Source organism: Sylvia atricapilla, chromosome 6, assembly GCF_009819655.1.
Source record: "Sylvia atricapilla isolate bSylAtr1 chromosome 6, bSylAtr1.pri, whole genome shotgun sequence".
Classification (NCBI taxonomy): domain Eukaryota; kingdom Metazoa; phylum Chordata; class Aves; order Passeriformes; family Sylviidae; genus Sylvia; species Sylvia atricapilla.
Window position 1 is genome coordinate 59,525,908 of NC_089145.1, and position 21,857 is coordinate 59,547,764.

Sequence of the window (21,857 nt, forward strand, 5' to 3'; positions counted from 1 at the left end):
GCACGTGCGTGAGGCGGCGCGCGTGGCGCCCCCCCGCGGCGGCGGCGCCATGGAGCTGGAGGCGGCGCGGCGCGCGGTGCTGGCGGCCGTGCGGGGCACGCGCGCCAACGACCTGCCGCGCCTGCTGCGCTGGATGCGCGACACCCGTAAGCGCCCTCACCGCGCCCCGGCATCGCCACACGCTCGGCCCCGGGCGGGCACGGCGGCACGGCGCGGCGGCCAGGGCCCGGGGAGGGCAGCAGACCTTGGGAGAGGGGCGGTGTGAGCGGAGGCACGCGGCTGGCACGGCGGGGAGCGGCGCTGGGGAGGCTGGAGCAGAGCCGGCCACCGATCGAGAGGCCGGGTGCGGGCCGCGCTGTGCGGGCCCGGCGCTGTGCCCCGGGACGGGCCGCGGGGTGACCCGTGACCCCGGGGCCGTACAGGTCGTGCGGAGCCCACACTGCTCCCACCGCGCCAACACGGCGTCAGGTATTAGGTTTGTTCGCGTTTAGCTTCACACGTGTTCGCAGCAGCCTTTCAGGAGTTTGGAAATAGCGGTTTCAGCTAATTTACAAACTTGATGTCACCTTAAGTTCATATAGCTCTCTGTTTACTGCCCCTTGTTTATGCCTGGATGTAATTTCATCAGTGTGCCGCGGTCAAGCATTTTGTGGCCGATGAAGAAATATGGGTCAGTGCAGAAGCTGTAAATTTGCAATTGAACCCAAAGGATGACACGGAAAACCTCAACGTAGGTAGTGCATTAAAGCTGTAGTCACATAGTGCCGTGGTGAATAAAGTCTAAACACCGCTTAGTCTCAGGGTATATGTGCGTTTTTCCATTGCAGATAGGAATCTGGAAGACCCCCTCCAATCTTGTGATCCACTCTCAAGCATCCAGTATGTGTGTGTGTGCTGTTTATTAATGATTGTCTCCTGGGATGTAAAGCTACCCGGATGATCATGTGTTAGGAGAAATTCATCATGTGATACAGAACTTCCCCAAGTCATGCCCTGTTCCTTGTTCGGGTTATGCTTCTTGTTTGGGTCTTTGTTCCAGCATGTCCACTTTAGGGTGAAAACAACTTCCTAAGCCAACACAAAAGGGACTGTGGAACAAAGGGCAGCTCTGACACCAAGGAATTGTCCAGCTGCCGAGGTACTTGGCACTGCAAACTCACTGTCACCCTGTGGTTTGGGGCTCGCACAGTCACTCAGGTGGAGAGGCAGGACAGATCCTTCTCAGGTGAAGCAGGCCCTCTACTGGATTTGTGGGAAGAGAACCAGCTGGGAACTGCCTTAACTGTCCGTGACAGGCATGCAGCCCTCCCACCCAGTCGGATTATTTCTTAGGAGAGACATTACCAAATGTTCCAGAGCGTCTGGGAGTCAGCCTTCATGACCAGAGCAGAGATGGGCCTCCCTAGAACCTGAAGGCTGAATTTTGATGGAAGAAGTTAGTGCTAATTGCAGTTAAACATTCTTATTTTCAGTGTGTGTATGTATATATCTACACATGCATTTACTGCATGTGTGTATAGACATAATGCTAGAGCAGTCTGCTACAAGCAATACTGCATCCTTCCTTTCCTGAGGTCTTGCCTGGACACAGCAGCTTCCTAAACAGTGCTTGAGTTACTGTAAATAATCTTGTTAGAACTGGTTTTCTTCTCTCTCGTATGCTCCAATAGAAAAAATCTCATTGAATTTCACATGCAATCCTTCATATTGCTCATTCACTTAACATAAATCATAACAGCTATGCACTGTGTTAGTTTGTGTGGTGTGCATTTATGGCATTCTCAGCTTTCTGACTCCTTTACAAATATAGTAAAGCACATGGGAGCTTGCTAGTGAAACTTGAAAATACTGAACTGTTTCAGTTAGGAAACTAATACTTACTGTTTTCTCTGTTTCAGTTCTATGATCGTGTTTTACTTCTGCCATAGGAATTTTTAGCCAATGGCATGGTTTATGCAGACTCCAAAATCCTTTGTCAGTGAATACATTTTAATATTTTTTTTTATGTTACAGCTTCCAAAACTTACCATAGATGGTTTCTGTGAAAGGTAATATGGTTATTAGCCTTTGTTAGATTGTGATCTCAAATATTTTTTCTGAATTTGAATGATCTGGCTTTCTACCTAGGTCTTTCAGTGAAAGGATACATATATTCTTTCCTCATATTTCCTTTTAATAATTAAGATGCAACCTAATGAGTAAATTAGGTTCCAAATCTTCACGTACTTTGTGTGTGGTACATCTGAGCAATCTGTGTCCTTCTATCTTTATACTGTTCCCATCAATAGTGATTGCTGCTGCCTCACTATGTGCCTCATCTTTAAACATAATTAGCTTTACACTTGCCATTCAATGGCTTTTCAGCAAATATGCTGCACATCAGAGAATGCAGTGGACAGGGCAATCAGGATCAAGCAGCTGAAGTAATGTATGTGATTTCACTTCTGTAGTCTCCTTGTCAGACCATCTTCAGAATCTTTTTTGGTCTAGGATTCTTTGCTTACAGGCTTGTGCACTGATAATATTTTATGCTAATTCTCTCTGTCAAAAAAAAATGCTCATTTTTAATATCCATGGCTGGATGCTATTAATTAATGTTCTGAGAAATCAAGTTGTACTTTAGACATCTGCATCCTTGACTTACACTTTGTGATTGTGTTTTGTGAAGTGCTGCTGCAGTACAGAACTGTAGGCAACCATAGTTGTTCCAAGGTGTGTCATTTAGAATGCGTGACTTAGGCGAATCTTATTTCCCTGATTGCCACATTTGGGAAGAGATTTAGAGCCTGTAGATTTTGGTCTCATGCTAATGCTTGGGGAAGTTACCAATGGAAAAATATTAATGTTTATGCAGTTCTTGTGATCTCGAGGTGCTGCATTCTCCCTCTCTAACATACATACATGTTTACATGTAGATATATGGTAAAAGAGTGGAAATTAGAAAGCTTTATGCCTATGTGTAAAAATTTAATTGTTAATCTATCAAGGTATGTTTCACTGCCTCTTTGGGTCATTAACCTGTTCCTGTTTTTCTATTTGCTTTGTCTGAATGGCTGTGTCTTGCTTTATTTCTGGCTTTGACCCTGATGAGTGCAGGACTAGAGCACAAGATCAGTATCACTCCCTAACTGGTTTTATTTTCTTGCAGCATTGGACAGTAAGTGAGCTGAGGCATTTGTCCTACAGGTCACATTCATTTTAGCCTTTTTGCATTTTCCTCAGAGATGCAAATATATTGTGTGATGTCCCCAGCACAGACTTTGGATACTTCTCTTTGAATTGTTTCTCTGAGCTGCTTCTGTGGCTGCATACTGGCAGTGTAACTTTTAATGTGGCTTTTTTTTTTTTTTTCCCTTCAGAATTGTTGCATTTGAATAATTATGCTGTCCATTTTAATACTCAGATAGTCCTGTGATATTAAATAGTACTTGGACTGAGGAGTGAGGAGCTGGTAGAGGTTTCTGCTGTTGTACCCTGAATACAGCTAGGGAATGTGGTGTTATCTCTGTGCAGAGAGAACTGTTTTATGGGAGATGTCAAAAGTTACCAGATCTCTGTGTCACACAGAAATAGAAGCCTAGTCTTTGGTGATACAGATGTAGGAAGAAAACAAACAAAAGAAAAAAAAAAAAGTGGTAGGGATGGGGGATAATATTCTGAATGAAAACTAGGATAAATGGAAACAAAAATGATATTTCCACAAACTTTTTCTGTGGTGTGAAAGTTCCCTGCCTTCTCCTCCTGTATCCCATTCCTGTTTCTGTGAAGATGTTGAGTTTACAGTTTTACCTCCAGCTGAGGAGAGCTGGGCATGATTCCAGCGTTAGCTGCAGTTGGGCTTTTCCTTCTTCACACCTCTCTCTGAATGAAAGTGTACATGCATCCCTACAGTAAAGTCCTGCAGAAAATGGTTGACCTTTAGGATTAGTGTTGCAAAGACAGCCTTACTTACTACTGTAACTTAGTTGGTGTTTTCTGACTCACACACTGAATGCATGAAATGTTATTGAGGAACTTCCATGGAAGATACCAATTGATTTATAGTAAAGTGAGTTCTCTTACCTGAAGGAAAGCTTTACACATTTTGAACTGAAAGAACATTGAATATTTTCTCACTCCAATGATTTCTGAGTAACCTCCCTTAGTAATTACGGTAGTGTAAGTGAAGGAAAGATTCTATTTGGTTTTTTCTTTGTATGAATGTGGGTTTTTTTGTTTTTTTTTTTTTTTTTTTTTTGTATTGAGAATTTTAGAAATTCCAGATCTTCATGTGTGATGGAAGAAGACGTTACTGTTTTAAAGCAGCTGCTTAGCAACACTGCTTGACTGTTTCACAATCAGGCAGCTCTTCCCACACACTGCAGTGAAATGTACGTCATTTCAGGGTGACTCGCATTCCAGCTTTTCTTTTGAGTTTGTCTTAGATCTTAAAGAAAACTAATAATAAGAGTTGGGAGAAAAAAAAAAAAAAAAAAGAACAGGAACCTTTGGTGTCTTAACTTTTTTTATAATAGGATGATTAATGCTTTAATATCCTTTTGCAATAACCGTGTTCCAGAAGTTCCGGCTAAGAAAACCTGGGTGAAGCCCAAGAGCTAATTCAAACCACTTGGGGAAACCCCCCTGAGCATCCCTCTCAGATGGGTCCCAGCATTTGATGTGTAGCTGGGGCATATTCCTACTTGAACCTCCACTGCCCAAACTTCTAAACTTTTCAGTGGTGGAACAGGTAGTATTTGGTAAGAATGAATGCTGGAGGAGATAACCAGTGAATTGACCAAGCTGTCTGTTTACAGGAACACAGGAATCAGGGGAAGGAAATACAGGAATCTGAATCTTGAGTTTGAGGTTGAAGTCAGCAAAGCACTCTACCTACTGGCAACTACTGGATGCTTTTGCTGTTCTTAGCACTTCAATGCAGATGACAAAGCCTATCTCTCAGTCAATGTCAGTGAAACACAGATAAGGTGATAAGACCCTTTATGCTCCTTGTGTTCTGTCATGGGGTCTTAAGATTGAAATATTTTTCCATCAGGACTAAAACTTACTGTTGTGGTATTAACTTCCGAATTTTTTTCAGTTCATATAACAGTGTAATAAAACACTCCTACAAACCTTTTCCAATCTATGCATTTCCTGAGAAACTTTTAAATAGGAAGCTAAGATTTCAAAGTGATATGCTGGTCTGAATTGCTGATTGTTCCTACAGTTCTCAAAATATTCAATATCAAGAATATTACTCAAAATAGTAGTTAAAAATAATCATTGAAAATCTCATTACAAATCTTCTAATTTAAGGATAAACAACATATAGTGAAGTACTTTTTTTTGTGGATTCCCTTATACTGGGAGCAAACTAGCTTTTTGAGAGGTTGGTGTACAATTTAGTCTTATGATTTGAAAGTTGAGGGCAGTCAGTGCTGTAAATTCAGGCTTTTAACAGGCAGTGAGGGAGGAGTATCTGATAAAATCAACATAACTGATTATGGAGGATGTGCTGCTTTTGTACAGTGTTTTGCATACTGAGAAAGAAACTCCTCATACTCTTAGGAGCAGACCAAGTGCATCCAGCATTTTCTGTCCTGTACTTTATTATCTAGGAATTGGCATGTTCTCTGACCTGCTAGGTAAAGTTAGCAGATGATAATTTTCACAAGACAAGAAGAGGAAACAGGATAAGAAAAAACTTGATTCTTTAAATGTTTCCTTTCAGTCCCTGCAGATGGAAATAAAGTGGAATGAGTATCTTTAAAAAGGATGAAAATACAGGTTTTTGCAATGGGACAAGTGTAGTATGTGTTTTTGTGTTTGTGTGTATGTGAAAGAGTAATTTAGTACAAGGCTTCATATCCAAATTTGTAGAAGTGATCTGTTCGAGTAAAATACCATTTTAGAAGAGATAAAAATAACATTGCATTTTCACATTAACTGGAATAGATTTATTTGTTAAAATGATACCATACCAAAAATGGTATTCTGTTTGATAAACTAAAATGGGATGTTACCTGTAATTGGATGAATCATTAGCTTTGGAAATTTGCATTAATTTCCTTTGTTGTGACAAGTGATACTGATATGAGAGAGATCTCAAGAATCCCAAATACTTCTAAGCTGTTAGTCACTGAAGCATAATAGTGGTGGGGAAAACTAGGTATTAAAAAACAGGTATGAGACTTACCTTGTTTAAAATTTAACTTCAACACTTCTTTCAATTAACAAATGTAAAAGGCTTAAACTAATAAAATTACCTCTGGTTACATTTCTATTAGAAAAAGCCAGTTACTTTCTACCAATAACTCTGTATGCTTTGGGAGAGAAATAATATTTAGGGTTCTGAAGTACTTGATATACTGCGGTCACATACTGCATCTCAAATTGTTTAGCCAAGAAGGGCAGTACTAAAGCTTTAGGGATGTGGTGCTTCCTCCTTGACTTGGTTGTCCAGCATTATTTAAACATGCTGAATTACTAAATTAACCTTGTATTAAGCAACATGGCTGTTCATATTTGCTTTTCTCTACTGTGAGTCAGAGCATATATATCTAGAAGGCCATAAGGTGCTTGCTGCTATGGTTGCCTTTGCTAAATCCTCTTCTTTCCTCTTCTTCATTGACATGTAATCTTCTGTTGTCGTTTGGAAATCTCACATTGCTTGTCTTCTATCCTCTGTCTTGTAGTGCTGGGGTGTTCGTGTGTTGGTGTAGCGGTGCTCTTTGTCTGGTGTGAGGCTTTGTGATGTTTTCTTAGCTTGTGTAGAAAGGCTGACTAGCACCAGGGTGATAATGAGGCTTTTTGCAACGTGTTAATTAAATTTTATAAATGCATGTTGAGTAAATCCAGTGGAACCGGTTTTTGAAGTAAAATACAAACACTAAGCACTCAGACTTCCTCCATAAACAAATGATTGTGATTCATCTTGCAGTGTTTCATGAGCTGAATGTTTCTTTCTGGTTAGTTGTCTGTCCAATGAGCACAGATTGGCTTGCACACTCCATTTCGTGTTGTATACATTCTGTGTTTATAGCAGGTACTAAAATTATATATAAAACAGTTTTCTATTTTTGTTTCTTCTTTGAATATCCCTTTTAAGGCGATACTGAGATTCTCAAGAATGAACAATTTGTTAAACACGAGGGTGGAGTTGATAAAACCGTACCAGCAGAGATGCAGATATTTTCATATTTGGTACTGGTGTTTCTTACTTGATGGCAATCTACGAATATTTACATACTGCAGAAGTAAATGAGTTATTGTGGTAGCTGTTGCTGTTTCTTGCATTGACAGGAAGGAGTCGACTCTCCGTGTCAGAGTTCAGTCACAGACTCTACACACAGGTGTGGAGTGTTGCACACACAGCTTCTGCTACACCTGCCATTTTGTCATCTCAGATGGAGTCTGTTCAGACCTCCTCCTTTTCTGGCCCTGCTTATTGTGCTTTGGAGTGTTAACTGATAGTTAGAAAGGAGCATTTCCATTTGTCATTTATTTTTCAGTGTCAACGCTTCAACAGTTTTTTCTTTGAGCTGCATGTGTGTTGTCCTTAGGACTTGTTTTGGACAGAGCATACAAGAACTTGTGTGTGTCATACTTTGTTTTGCAAGAAGAGATCAGAGGGCACTATGCAAGATGGTCAGTGTTGTGACAGGTACTGTACAGATTGAACTCAGGGCAGGGAAGGGATATTCTGGATCAAAGGAAGATGGATATGAAACCTGTGTCCCACTGAAGGTGTGTGTTTCTCCAGTGTGGAGCTGGAACACTGAGTAGTCTGGAGAGCTCTCCATCACTAATGTTGGCCAGGAAATGTCACCCAGGCCACGGGGGAGCAGATCCTATTGACCCACTGGATCTGGGAGGAAGAGAGCTGAAGTTCTGTATTTGCAGTGTGATGTGGCTGGCTTGGTGGTCTAGGAACACTTCCTGCATTTCATTAAATGCTATATATGAATTCGATACTCTTAACAGGCACTATAACAGCTGGATGAGCTCTCTTGCATAGTAATAGTATTGTTTTAAAGGAAGTGCCAGATGTAGGGGCTTATTGCCCACAGGCACTGATCTGTTCAGCTGCTAATATCAGCTTTCTGCTCTCTTGTTCTGTCTGTAGTGCGATTTTCCCCTTGCTCCCTCAGATTTTATCTGCCTCAGCAAACTGCCTTGGCACTCTGAGGGCACGTTGTGGTGCTGGTGGTCTCAGTTAAAATACAGTTACATTTGCCCACCTTCCCTTCCCATAATATCTGAGTTTGCTTCAGAGCTGTCTCACATCCATGGAGATCTTCCCTGAGCTGACTGGAAAAATCACTCTGTTCCTGGGATGTTCATAACAAATCTGCAGATTGTTGGATGGGTGGGTTAAAGGTTTCAAATGAAAACATTAAACATTAGAGGTTTCAAATGAGAATGCTGACAAGCTGGAGCTGCTGCATTGCACCTGTTGTGTTGGTGTTGGTGCTGTTGCAGCTGCTGCCTCTGTTCCTCCTGTGCTCCTCACTGCAAAGTGTGCATCTCTTTAGGAGCTGAGGTTCTGGAGAACCTAACTGTGAGCTCTTTGGAGCAGGGAATTGCCTTCCTGAAGTGTAACAACTGCAAATGGTAATGGCCCATCAGGGGCCTTGGAGCATTACTGCTTTACATTTAATAAATTATAAACCAATTATATTTTAAGGGAATACAGATAATTTAAAGTTTCTGCTGTTTACTACGGGGGATTCAGGATTATCTATTTGGGTCTATTTTCAAAAGTGTTGAAAGAACCATTTACATTTGCACTCTTAAGAAGAGAGCATTTTGCACCAGTGGATGATGGTTTCTTTAATCATATTGTCCTCACTACAGTGCTTGAGCAAAAACCATTTCAGAAGCATTTTATTGTTTAAAGGTTTGCAGGTTTCTGATTCCTATACTAGCCTTAAAATTTCTCACTCTTTCTAGCATTTCCTGTGATCCACAGGAAAGATTAAGTGTATTAACATAGAGAAACTTGTCATGTGTTCTGTAGATTTATTTTGAACCTGTTTACCATCAACCTTTCCTGTACTAATGTTCCCACCTGGAACAGCAGTGCTAGCAAACATTGCCTTTTTTAGAAACATCTGTAAAAGCTGTCAGATTTTCTTTTTGTGAGTGATGCACTTACATGTAAAAAACAGAGTTGCTGCCCAGCATGTTGGCAGTCTAAATAAAACAAGAAGCAAACCAGGAGGGGTGGGGAAGAGAGGACTTACATGTCTATTTTTAGATGAGACTTAATAGATGGGTTTGGTATATTTTTTTTCAGGATTAGATTAGTGGTTGCTTCTTATTTGTGATGGTTGTCTTTTACAGGTATGTAGCTTTGACCTGAGATATGCCTTTGTTTAGAACCAGTTCAACATCCTCGAAGTGGTGAGATGTCCAGACAAAAAGGAATTTCATCTAGTCATTCTTTTGAGGAAGACATAACCAGAAGAGAGCAGAGTCCAGGCATACAGCAGATCTTGAGCTGAATGCCAGTTAGGAACATCATATTCTTAACATGAAATTGGGGGGATATAAGCAGGATGTTGGCTGCAAGATGAGAAAAGTCTGGTAAGAGCAAGCAAACCTTTAGCTGGAGTGTCTGATCCTCAATTCTGGAGGTCAGAAAGGATGAGAGAATCCAGGAGATCCAAAGGGAAGTCTTGAGAATCGTCACACTCTAGGGAAAAAAAAGTCAGAAAAGGTCAGGATAGGCAAATCTTGGTTTTTCATGGAAAGAAAATTGATGTGACACATGGTAAGTCTTCAGGGTAGTAAATAGTTACTATATAATGGAGAGGAACAGACTTTTCTATTTCCATTGTGAGTGGGGTAGATAATACTAAGTAGTGGCAGAAGAAATTAAATCAGTAATTAAAAGGGGTATTCCTTTCTAATATTAATGGTACTCAAGCACTGGAATAGATGGCCATGGGTGGTTGTAGATTCTCCAGCATTAACAGTCATTTTCAAAAGAGCAGTTTGGAGAAGTAATGACACTTACTATTGATTGAGCCTTGGAAGAAGAAAGGATTAGTGTCCTCACACGGTTTCCTTCTCAATCTTTTTTGTCGATGTCTTTAAAAAAATGTGCTAGAGTAATGCGGGAATATCCTGGAAAAATAGCAAAAATTTACAGTGTGGCTTTGCAAAAATGTGTTGGTTTACATACATTCCTGTTTTCCTTCTCATTTGAAATATTTTAATAGTTTAGGTAAAGTAAAATATATTGTGAGTTGAACTGTTGAACTGTGCATTATCCTCGATTTTTTTTTAGAGTTTATTAGAAAGAAACTTACATATAAAAAGAAACTTGTATTAAAAAAAAAAAAAAGCCTGCATTCAGGCAACTATTGAGTTTTGTAATTTCTCCAATAGTTCAAAAACATCTTTGATGTTTTTTTATATCTTAAGCTGAAACAGTATCACTTTGGTGGCGGCCCAGGCCGTCATATGTGAGTTATAAATTTATAAATATGAAAATAATTTGAGATTTCAGAAAAGCAGTGCACTTATTTTACGTGGCAAAGTTATTACGATCCAAATCTGTCATTGGCTGGAAAAGCCAACAAAGGCTGAAAAATGCATACAAATAAAACCCTTATCCATCTGGTGTTGTTTATGTCTTGCAACTGTATTGTAGTGGTCATCACTTAGTCCACACGACCACATGATCTGCATATGATTGCTCAGGAGTTTTTGTTTGTCTTGATTTATAGATGACTTTGATGAGCTCGTGGTGAGTAACAATGATGTTGTGCTCAGAAATATCGCGGAAGATTTGCGGAATCGTTTACCCATCGAGGCAATGTTCCCTTCAGAGCACCGAGCTGTTCAGAAAGTAAGCTAATAACATAAAATTGTTATGGTCTGCTTTTGCTGAACCACATCATTGACTCTGATTTCATTTTTAGCAGTGGTTCATAATAGAGAATGAACATGGATTGAAGTATAGGAAATCTCAGTTTGGTTTTTTGGTCTGTTGCTCTATGTTTACATGACTCCAAGAAAGTTTCTTTGTAGTTTTTAATACTTTGATCATACATTATGTGGGATAGCTTTCATTCTGTGTGGTATGGCACCTGTCACAGTGATTCTTTAATGCCAGCTCCATAATAGACTCCAACAGCCCCCTTAAAGACAGCAGGAACACAGGGCCAGTGTTTTGCTGTTGCCATAATGTAGGCAGCCCAGAGATGATATCCAGCTCTTTTCAGATTCTGATGGCTCAGAAAGAGGTGGGCTGGGAGTGCTGTAGGAGGAGAGTGCACCTTTTCTACTTGAGCTGTCTATATACAAGGAAAGTTAATGCATTTCCCAGAAAAGTGGTGTGTGGCTCTTCAGTTGGAAAAGTGGATTGGACACATGCAGCAAGCCTGAAAAAGTGAGGAAATATGAGTAGGAGGATGAAGATTATGCCCCTTGAAATGATGAGAAGACAAGCATCACAACTGGTATACTTTTGATTGAAAGTGACACCCATGTCAATCAGGGGTGCTCCTAGATAGATACATGAGGCACAATGATGAAAACAGTCAGCTGAGGCTGAGGAGCAGAATTGACCTTCCTGCTAAATTTAAGTTACATTCTCCTCATTAAAAGAAGAGAAAAAGCTTCCTTTACCCTTTATGTTCTCTCTAGCCAAGCAAGCACTAAAGAGACAAAATTCACATCTGGCCCCCTGCTCAGGTATCAAAACCAGCTTGCTTTTGTTTGTTGACTGCCACTCACTGGTTATTTCAATGGAATTTGATGACCCAGTTTACGTGCAGGATTTCTGTGGGATTTTGTTTGTTTATTTTTAATTGTTGCATAGGGAAAAACATGGATTACAGGGATTTTGGGAAAGGTGGGATGGTGGGACAGTTAATGTGTGACAGTGTAAGTGAAGTTAAAAGACTTGGTTATGCCTTTCTCAAGGTTTTGTTCCTCTTCTCAGATACAGCAGCATCCACTGCCCATGATTCATGTTGATGCATTCCTTTATGATGATGATGTTGTTGATTCATTGTGTGAGGAGGGGAAAATGAGTAGGAGCTACTGCACAGAGTGTGGCTCATACAAAACTGCATCTTTAGGTAAGTGTTCTTTCGGGAACAAGAGAAACAAATTGAGTTTAACTAAACTGGTTTGTGTGGTGACTCAGCTGGACAAGAGCTGATGGAGGGCTTTGTCCAGACTGCTGCAATACACAGGCTGGAATTATTTCCCATAACCAGTGGAAGGAGCCTCCTACATATGTAAGTTGAATTAATTTGCAGTGTGTGAGTGACAATTGTTGCCCACAAAAACTGGGCAGGTAAGAGATAGACTATGTACCACTGGAGAGGAAGATGCAAGAGGAAGACAATACTGTAGAATCCATGCTTTTGCCTTGGTCTCCTCTCACATGCTGAAAAACAGTAGAAAGTACCATCTGCCTTAAAGCTTGTGTGTGGTGTGGTACAGGTCAGTGCTGTTGCTAGCATAGCACAGCCATTGAAGGAATGGTTTATATGGAGAATGTTCCATTCATTAAATCTTTGGAGTTGAAATTAAAGCTATTAATACATCTGCCCATAAAAAGTTTTGCACAAATCATGTTGAGCCTTAGGTACTCCATTTCCTTTTTCAGTTAAACAGTTCCAAGTTACTTTGTTGTGTGTTCTTTACCATACGTTATTGTGCAGAAAAAGGTAATTCAGTTTCATGAAGGATTTCAAAATTCTCCATGTAAGGCAAAGGCTGCTTGGCTCATTACCTCTGATCTGCAAACCCTGGTGTTCCAGGGTGCCCAGCACTAATGCAGGCAAGAAACCACACAAGTTTTCAGTGAAGATAATTCTTCAGGTTACTATTTCAATGGTTAATTAAATAGTACTGCCCACCCAACACCTTTGTTCTGTTCTTATTTCCCAGAGTTTATTTCGCATTCCTTTTCCCTCATGGAACTGAAGTTTCTTTATCAACATGTACTGCCTGACCTGACAGGAAAGGTAGTGGTTGACGTTGGCTCCAGGCTTGGTGCAGTGCTATTTGCGGTAACTTCCAGCACAGGAATTCATATTTTATTACTGTGACAAACATTTTCCCTCTTTTCTGACTTCCTACTCTCATTACTCAGTCTTGGATGGGTCATTCTGAGAGGCACCTCTGATCTGACTCTCTGAATAGTGTAAGGTTCTGTTCACTAGCAATTTCGGTTCTTCCTCTGTTCCTCACAAGAGGGAATACAAATGATCTTGCTTATGGAGAGGAAAAGTCTGTTGTCCAACAGAGTAGCATATTGCTGTCACACATGCTGCTCTTTTGCTCATTCCTGCTGTCTTTCATAAGTCAGTTTGTCCTCTTATGTCTTGACCATGCCTATATATAGATTAGTTATGTTAAATTCCTTTATGAAGCTGATAAACCGTTAAAATACACAAAGGAAGACTTTGATATGAATTTGTCTCCAAAAACATATTGTCCTGCTCTGCATTTTAAAATGCACATAAAATACTTCATCGAGAAACTTGAGTGCAATTTTGATTGCTTTTGGCATAGCTGGTACAACATATGGCCAACAGCAATGCAAAACACACATTACTACTTTTTTAAAAAGTCAGTGTCTGTTTAGGGCTCAATCTTGCAAACACTTGAGCATGTGATTTTATTCATTTGAATAGTCTAATTTTGGGATTACTCAAATGAGGAAAGTTACTCCCATTTGTAAATATTTGCAGCTTTGGGTCCTTAAATGGTAACACTTTTGCTAGGCTGAATTTGTTTTGAAGTATTTAAATACTTGTTTTATTATAGTAGAAGATACTCACAAAGCACTCTTTCAAAAAAGAGCCTGCTTTGTAACATGGTTTTGCCTTGGAGGAGGGGTGACTTCACCTTCACAGGTTGCTTTTCTACTCTCTGAGTTGAATAGTTTCAGAAAACTTTAATAATGAAGTTGTAATACATGTGAATCTCAGATATTCTGCATCTTCAGCATGGTTTGTCTTTGCCATTGTTGGCAAAATGTAATAATAGTGCTCAATGGAGACAGCGGGACTTAAAGCAGTGTCTTTGTTAGGGCACTGTACGCCCAAGTATTTGTACTAATTTTTTCTCTAACATTTCCAACAACTTCCCAAAATCTTAGTCCAAAACTATTCTTCTCTTTTTTCTTTTTTTTTCTTTTTTTTTTCTTTTTTTTTTCTTTTTTTTTTTTTTTTTTTTTGAGTATATATATACTTGTATGAAGTATCTGAAAATGTCAGTAATACAGTAACTTAAAGGTGCTGACAAAGACTTGGTATCAAAATATCCCACTATATTATTGATACACTGTCCTCCATTTTCACTCATTTTGACTACATTACGTCTCATGTTTTTGTTCTTTTCTCTTGCTATTTTCTTCCTCAATTCTCCCAAGAAACAAAAATTACATGTAGAGCCTTTTCCCTTCACACTATTTTTGTAACTTGTTTTGTACACATTTTTCTTTCTTAGACTATTTTCCATCTGTTTTGCAGTGAACTTGGAGCTTTCCTTTTCTTCTTGTTATTTTGACGTGTCATTTTGGATCTTTTAGTAAAATTTGTGAGGCTTAAGTGGGAATTTCCAAATCAGAAGCTTAGCTCTGAAAAATATTTCACACCCACTGAAAGACATTTGTCAACCTGCTATTTTAAAATGTTTTTTTAATCTTAACTCGTGTTTTATTCTCTTCTTTTTAAATGAAAAATTTGAACTTGTTTTAAAGGCATCACAGTTACTTAATTTCCTTTTCCTGATGTAGGGTTATCTTTATAGCTCAGCTTCCCAGCTGTATGGAGTAGAAATGAATGCAGACTTTTGCCAGTTGCAAGAAATGATGATTACAAAGTACGAGTTCATTGACAGAATAAAGGTAATTAAATATATGTTTCAGTTTATGTATTTTTAACCACTGTGTACAAGGTATCTGGTTGAAGTGAGTGGCTGGTAAATCAGCATTCTGAGAAGTTTCTGCCTTTGCTTGTTTTGATCCTAAACAAAGGCTTTACATTAGGAAAAAAAGATCTTACAACAGAGAGGAAGAGGGAAATTATCAAATAGAAATCACTTAGCCTTTTTCCTGACTGGACTTACCCATTGGCTCACACAAAACAGACATATCTTAGCTGATTCTCCCAGTGAAATTAATGACATCATTGCCACTCACATCTGTGAAACTGAGTGTATGAAGAATTTCTGTCACAAACACAAAATGTCTGTGATTCACTTTTGTTAGCGGAAAAATATTTGTAGGATTTGCAAATTTGCATCTAAGGACACCTAAAGAACTTAAATTTATCTGTATTTCCTTTCATAGAATGTCAGTGTATATGTACCTTCCACAAACAAAATGGGTTTCAAAGAACTCGCTATCCTTATGGGAATCATTTCCCTAATTTCATTATGGGAGTAGCTACTAATATTTTAAAGAGGAAAAAAAAATTCCTTTCTGGACCATACCCATTATTTTGTTACCAGCAAAAGTTGGTAAGTAGAATATGCTGAGTAGAATACTGGCTTTAATCCTGTGTTGTGTGCATGTGCTCTTGAATGAAGTCACACAAACTGCTGAGTATAGTAATTTCTTGGGTATTAAGGTAACCCAATTTTAAAATAGAAAGGAATAATAAACATTAAATATTTAACACAGGGTATGCAGTATCAGTGGGTTGCTCAGTTCAGTCACAGTTGCTGACAATTTATCCATAACCTTCAGGTTTGGTGTGTGTTTTGTGTTCATAGCACTTCATGGTGATGAAACTGAAAGTACAGTTAGGAATTCTGTCAAGATAATTCAGTGGAACTGGAGATCTATAGGCATGCTTTTCAGCCCTGTATATTTTTTATTATAAGCTTTTATGTATTTTTTTCACACCTTGTAATTCTGCTGAAGTATTCATTTTGGAGCATAAAGATAAGATAATAGATTTTCAAAGCAGTGCCCGAGGACTTAGCTATTTGAGTCTCATTAAATGCTAATTTAGTCATGTGACTCCTGTTATCACACTGCTTTGAACATTTCAATCTTAGATTTTTATTTCACCCCCATATGAATCCTCTCTAGAGGTACATATTAGCTTGAAAAATCGTGGAACTCCAGATGCTGGTCATAATTCATGACACAAGTTTGAAAAACATTTTAGAGACTCTTCTTAAATAGAGATTTTTTTTTCAAGCTATTCTGAATTTTTATTAGAATATGTTCCTAAAGGATAGCAAAGTGAAATGGTATATTTAGTGGTTAAATCTCTGAGTGAACCTTGTGTTTCTTTCATCAACACTTGGTTTGTTAAAGTACACGGAAGGTTGCTCAGCATCTTTTGCCATTTGAGGAAACACAGGGAGGAAAGTAAACAGTTCAGCAGATCTTAGGAAACTTGAGACCTCGGTTCAAAAATTGCCTGTAATCATGAACGGCTTGGTGTGTATTCCATTGGACAACAGAGCAATTTTAAAATCAGTTGCTGCCTCTGTTGTGCTGACACACAGCCAAGCCAATCAAGCTGAAACAAACCCAGCAATACTGGGGTTTTGACTGCAGCAGTACCTGGGGCTGGCCCATTGGGCTTAGGTGGTCCCAAATTCCCCAAGAGGAATGAGGATGTGTTTGGGGAGAATGAGGTGCTTAGGTTACTTTAGTCAGTAGTCACACACAATGGTCACCTACTCTGTAAATGCAGAGTAATTTTAGGTCAAGTCTTAAATCTCAAGTCAAGGAAACATCAACATACATTCAAAGTTTTCCAGTAGTTTAAGCATCTTTCTGAATGTGGTTTAAAATATTAAGACTGCTATTAGTATCCTGTCATGTGCATGGGGTTATTCCTCCCCAGGTGTAGGACACTGCATTTGCCTGTGCTAAATTTTAGAATTTTCCTCTCTGCCCATCTCTCAATGGTATCAGCCACACCTCCCACACCTTCCTGTCATCAGTGAACTGCCTGAGGAGACATTTCCCCTTCATCCAAGTCATTCATGGATAAGTTAAAGAATACTGGACCCAGCATTGAGCCTCAGGGGCCACCAGTGGTGACAGGCCTCCAACTAGACCCTGTGCCACTGTTCCTGACCCTCTGGGGTCTGTCATTCAGTCAGTTCTCAATCCTCACTGCCCACTCATCCAGCCCTCACACCCTGAGTTTGCCTATGAAGATGTTGTGAGAAACAGAGTCAGAAACCCTGCTGAAGTCAAAAGTAGACAGAATCCACTGATCTCCTCTCATCCATCCAGGTAGTTGGTTCATCACAGGATTTAATCACAGAAGTCAATTTAGTTTAGTGAATCCATGCTGACTACTACTTATCCTATCAAAAGATATTCCAATTTACATTTCTCATCAGATTTGGGATGCAGAATAATAGAATATCCTGAGTTGAAAAAGACCCACATGGATCATTGAGTCAGATTGATAGATTTCTCTGTCTTTAAGAGGAAATCAAACACATCAGAGTGTTAATGAGCATCCATATTCTCCTGTCTCACTTGTTTTGAAAAGTGACATGATGTGCTAATATCCTTTTTGGTAGGTGAAGGTAGATGAAATCAAAACAGCTCTTCCTTTGGCGACTGTAGAGGCAGTTGTTAAGTAGGATCCTCCAGTGCTACTGAGAATCCTGCCTTTCTGCCATTCCCAGTCCCAATATGCATTGTGAGAATTCAGCTGTCAAATCTGATTCTGTAGTGTCTTTTCTAGCTGTAATCCTTCAGTAACCCACTGACCCTGGGAGATGCCTTTTAATATCCTCAAAATACCTTCAACTAGCTTAACTTCTTTCCTGAAATCACTGGACATTTGTGATAAAATATATATCACAAATAGTGATATATAACAGTCATCACATACATCATCTCCTCTTTTATGGCACACAGTTCTAAACCAAAATCCAGAGCATTTATTTTACTTAGCATTATGGATTGAGTATTTTAATTAGAAGTTAGATCTGATTTTTTTTTTCATTTTTGAAAGGTTATTATGGTTGTATTATGTCAGTTTTATCTACTGTGAAGCCAGTGAAATACCTGCTTTTGTGACTGGTTCAAAAGGGTGGTAGCAAGTGCTGTATTAAGCTGACAGGCTTCATGACTTCTCAAGGGCTGTATTCATCTCTTAATTTATGCCTTGGGAAATTTTTCTCCTTCAGGTGGTTCATGCAGACATCTGTACTCAGCCCTCACTTCTGCAGAAGGCTGATGTTGTTGTAATGAATAATGTCTTTGAATATTTTCTTGACAGACAGGAACAGGCCAGGTAAGCTCTGTGTCCAAACAAGTTACCTATTTCTTTGGCAATGTATGTGTAACCTTGTGAATTATGGAAAACCTTAAGGTTGTGCTTTTTGAAGGCACATACATAATTTATATAAGGAAATTGTTTCATGCTGCCTACTTTTAATTGTTATACTTAACTGCTAAAGTGTTGTGGCAGTTGTTTGTTGTTAAACCCACTAAACACTGCTGCTTTGTTTACCCAAACCTTGGCTTGAATCCTTGCGCTGATATGTTAAAATATTATCTTGCTGCTAAAGAATCTGAAATTACTGTATCAGCATAAAGCCTAATCTTCACTGACTTGTGGATGTCAGAGCTTTAATATATACACACTACAAAGCATGGTTATGGATGATATTTCTAATAGATATTCGTAAGGATGTGATAGCAAACAAACATGTGGCTAAGGTTCTCTTTCAGGTACAAGACACTCACAGATGAGCTTTTGCTAATCCAGCAGCATCCATTTAAAATGTAAATAACTTGATCATCCAAAGTTTAAAATGGGCAGTCAGAAAGGAGTACCTGTGTCTCCACTTGGTCCCAGCCAAGTCTGACATTCTGTACCAGCTTCAGCTAAGGCTTGCCCTACTGCTCTGGATACCAGGTGATAATGCCAAGCAGAGAGGCACAGAGTGGATGGGTGAAGGATAGTGAGTGTTCCAAAATGCCAGGAGATACGTTTCCAGGCACAGGACTGAGAATTCATTTGATTCTGTCATAACTTGGGGATAGTGGTTTAGTGTTGCATTAGTAGCATGAAGACAAATGACATTTGAAGAATGCTGGAAATTAAATTCTTTTTAGTCTGAATTGCTGTGCTGTGAGAAATGATTTTACTTGCAAAATAAAAAAAAAAAACAAGGAATGCTGGGGGCTATATTTAAATACTCTGATTACTAATGTCTTAAGAGAAGTACTTTGTCACGACTGTACACGAAGTCTGTATGTAAAGAGCAGCTTATTGTGAAGCTTGTGGCACTTCAGGACTGGATTTTCTTCAAACCCCAAAATTTAAAGGGGCCAAACATCAATGTTTAATCCTTGTTCAAAGTGAAAGTCTTGACAATGCCAAGTGTTATGCACGTATGTATGAGAATTATAAAGTTACGAAGTCTAACATTGTAAGACTATATATTCTCTGTGATTTTAATACAGAGCTTGGTTTTATTCCTGCAAAAACATTTGTTTAGATATTAATAATGGCTAATAAGCATGTATTGCAAGTCTTTAAGCTTAGTCTACTTCTGGCCAATAAACTGCAAGTGTTAGATTCATTGTATATCAAATACGAGTGGTTTTCCCCCAACAAACTGGTCACCTACCTTTAAATATGTTTCAGAGCTTGGGAATTTATTGCTTGTAATGTAAGGAAAAGAGGGTCCTTACTAGTGACAGTTCCAAGTCTTGAGGAATCACTTTCAAAGCTCCAGGTAAGTTCCATCAGCCTGTTTTAGCTGACACACTTGGTTATTTTCTGTCAAAGGGCATTTCTATAGTGGAAGTTAGCTGGTTGCCAGTATTGCTGTAAGAAAGGATATATAATTTTGTGCAGAGGTTAAAAGGTGGAAGATTCTGGATTCTGTTCTGAGGTTGACCACCAACACATCTTCCTGTACTTCAGTTGTCCTCATAGGAAAAGGAAAATTCCAGCCTGTATCAGCTGGCTTCATGAATCATTGTGTTAACATGTGTATTAATATGGCAGTATGAGCTTTTGGAAGTACAGATTCGTCAGAGATATGGTCTCCCAACTAGCCAAGGGACTACCATCAGGCATCTTAAATCAGTTACACAGCTTTAAAGTGCAGTTGGAAGCAAGCACAATGACAGTGCATCTTTCAGAGATGTTGAAGGCTCTGTGCTGTTCCCTGAGCAGTGAGCACTCCTGATGGACCACACTCTGCTCTCTGTCCCTTCTGCCATCAGTTGATTGTGTGTGTGATACACAGTCAAATTACTGGCCTGGCTTTAGTTAGGAAACAAAACACTGATCAGACATGACAAGGTTATGTATAAAGTGACTTGCTCGCAACAGTAGTTAGTTTTAGAGAAATTAAATCACTTGTTGCCTGTATGCTGATGGGTGAAGTAGATTCTCAACCCCAAGAGCAGCAGTGGTGTCATTTGAACTTTTCTTGGAGCAGGCTGTAGTCACAGAGCAGCTGAGAAGCCCTTTGTAGCCTTAATACAATGCTCCCTGAGTGTGAAACAAGAAAATACCTGTGATTCTTCCATGATACTGTTAGCTGCTCCCTCAGCACATCTGTCAGAATGTCACCCTCTGATCAGGGGGCATGAGGCTTATACAAATACATAAAGAAAGGCAGTTATAATATGCTAACAAAATATCTAGGCTATTGACCGAGATAATTTTTGAAGTTACCTTTATTATCTCCTGTTTGAGTTAAAATGACTTTTCCAGAAATGAATTTATCATTGCCATATAATTGGGAATGACTAGTCTCTCATATTATGCCTTGCCTTCTTAATGTTGAAACTCCTTAACCTTGAAACTCCTGCTGTATCTTAACATGGTGGTGATTTAAGGATCTGCTTTCATTGTTTCAGACAGATGTACAGCTCAGTCAATGGGTTGAAGAGGTGCAGCTAAACTATGATGTGTATATGGAAAAGGATGTGGACAGAGAAGCACTCGAACAGATACATTTATACAAGATCCTCTAGTACCTGGAAAAATTTACTAGTATCCTTATGATATATATCTTGGGCCTAAAATGAATTTGGATTGATTTGTTTGAATAAATCAGGTCAAAATTCATATTGTGGTTAATTTGAGTCATATATGTGTTTTTTAATGAAAAAGAGTTTTTTGAAACAGGTTTTCTTATGGAGGCATTTTCTCTCAACAGGGTATTTTTTGCCTTTTAACTAGGAGATATCCTTATGGTTTATTTTTTGCACAAATGTTAAAAAGAGTCTACATAGTAACACCAAAAGAACTTTTCATCAGTAGCCTTGTGCACTGCCAATGCTTGCTAATATATCAAACCTAAGAATAGGGAATCCTTATTTATGTGAATGATAAGAATGCATTTAGCATAATGTTACATAAAAGCTGTAGTGCTGTTTCATTTTAGTATAAACCATTTATTATTATCAGCAATATTTATTAACAGTATTATCTTTGGTTTTCCTTTTATGGAATTTGTAGGTTTTCTTTCCAGGATCTGCTCGTTAACCAAATTATCTACTGGCATATGTTATGAGGGAGGCAAGTTCATCCATTTAGTTAGCTGTCCTTAAGGTGGGTATTAATATAAAATACTGGAGGACACTGAGGAACCATGGAGAATTAATACAGCAAGTCCAGGATGATGGAACTCTCTTCCTGCACTTCTGCTATGGATGGTAGGAAGTAATAAGGGGTTAAGAAACTGAAAATTCTGAACAGGTGTCACGGCTTAGCAGAGGCTTGGTGGTGGCGTAAAACAGTGAAAATTTGTAACAGAGAGAAAAGATCCACATATGCCCACCACATTTATATTTAGATTTTACGTTCTAAGGATGTAAAGCTTTTAGTCAGCTGAAGAATGTTTCGGGTATTAGCAAACATTAACAATCCCAAGTGCAAAAA

At 39.1% G+C, this 21,857-nt stretch overlaps 1 protein-coding gene across 2 annotated transcripts; it reads left to right on the forward strand.

The window, feature by feature from the left end:
- Positions 1–34: 34 nt before the first annotated feature.
- LOC136363051 (uncharacterized) lies at positions 35–21,041 on the forward strand. 2 transcript variants are annotated; one of them, XM_066322118.1, is made up of 8 exons: positions 35–146; positions 10,719–10,840; positions 11,939–12,077; positions 12,898–13,019; positions 14,753–14,863; positions 18,133–18,239; positions 19,602–19,692; positions 20,831–21,041. In XM_066322118.1, the coding sequence occupies exons 1-8, from the start codon at positions 50–52 to the stop codon at positions 20,945–20,947; spliced, it is 906 nt and encodes a 301-aa protein (XP_066178215.1). In that variant the 5' UTR covers positions 35–49; the 3' UTR covers positions 20,948–21,041. The 2 variants fall into 2 exon arrangements, with proteins under 2 accessions (XP_066178215.1, XP_066178216.1); XM_066322119.1 differs by lacking the exon at positions 35–146 and adding an exon at positions 8,384–8,881.
- Positions 21,042–21,857: the final 816 nt, after the last annotated feature.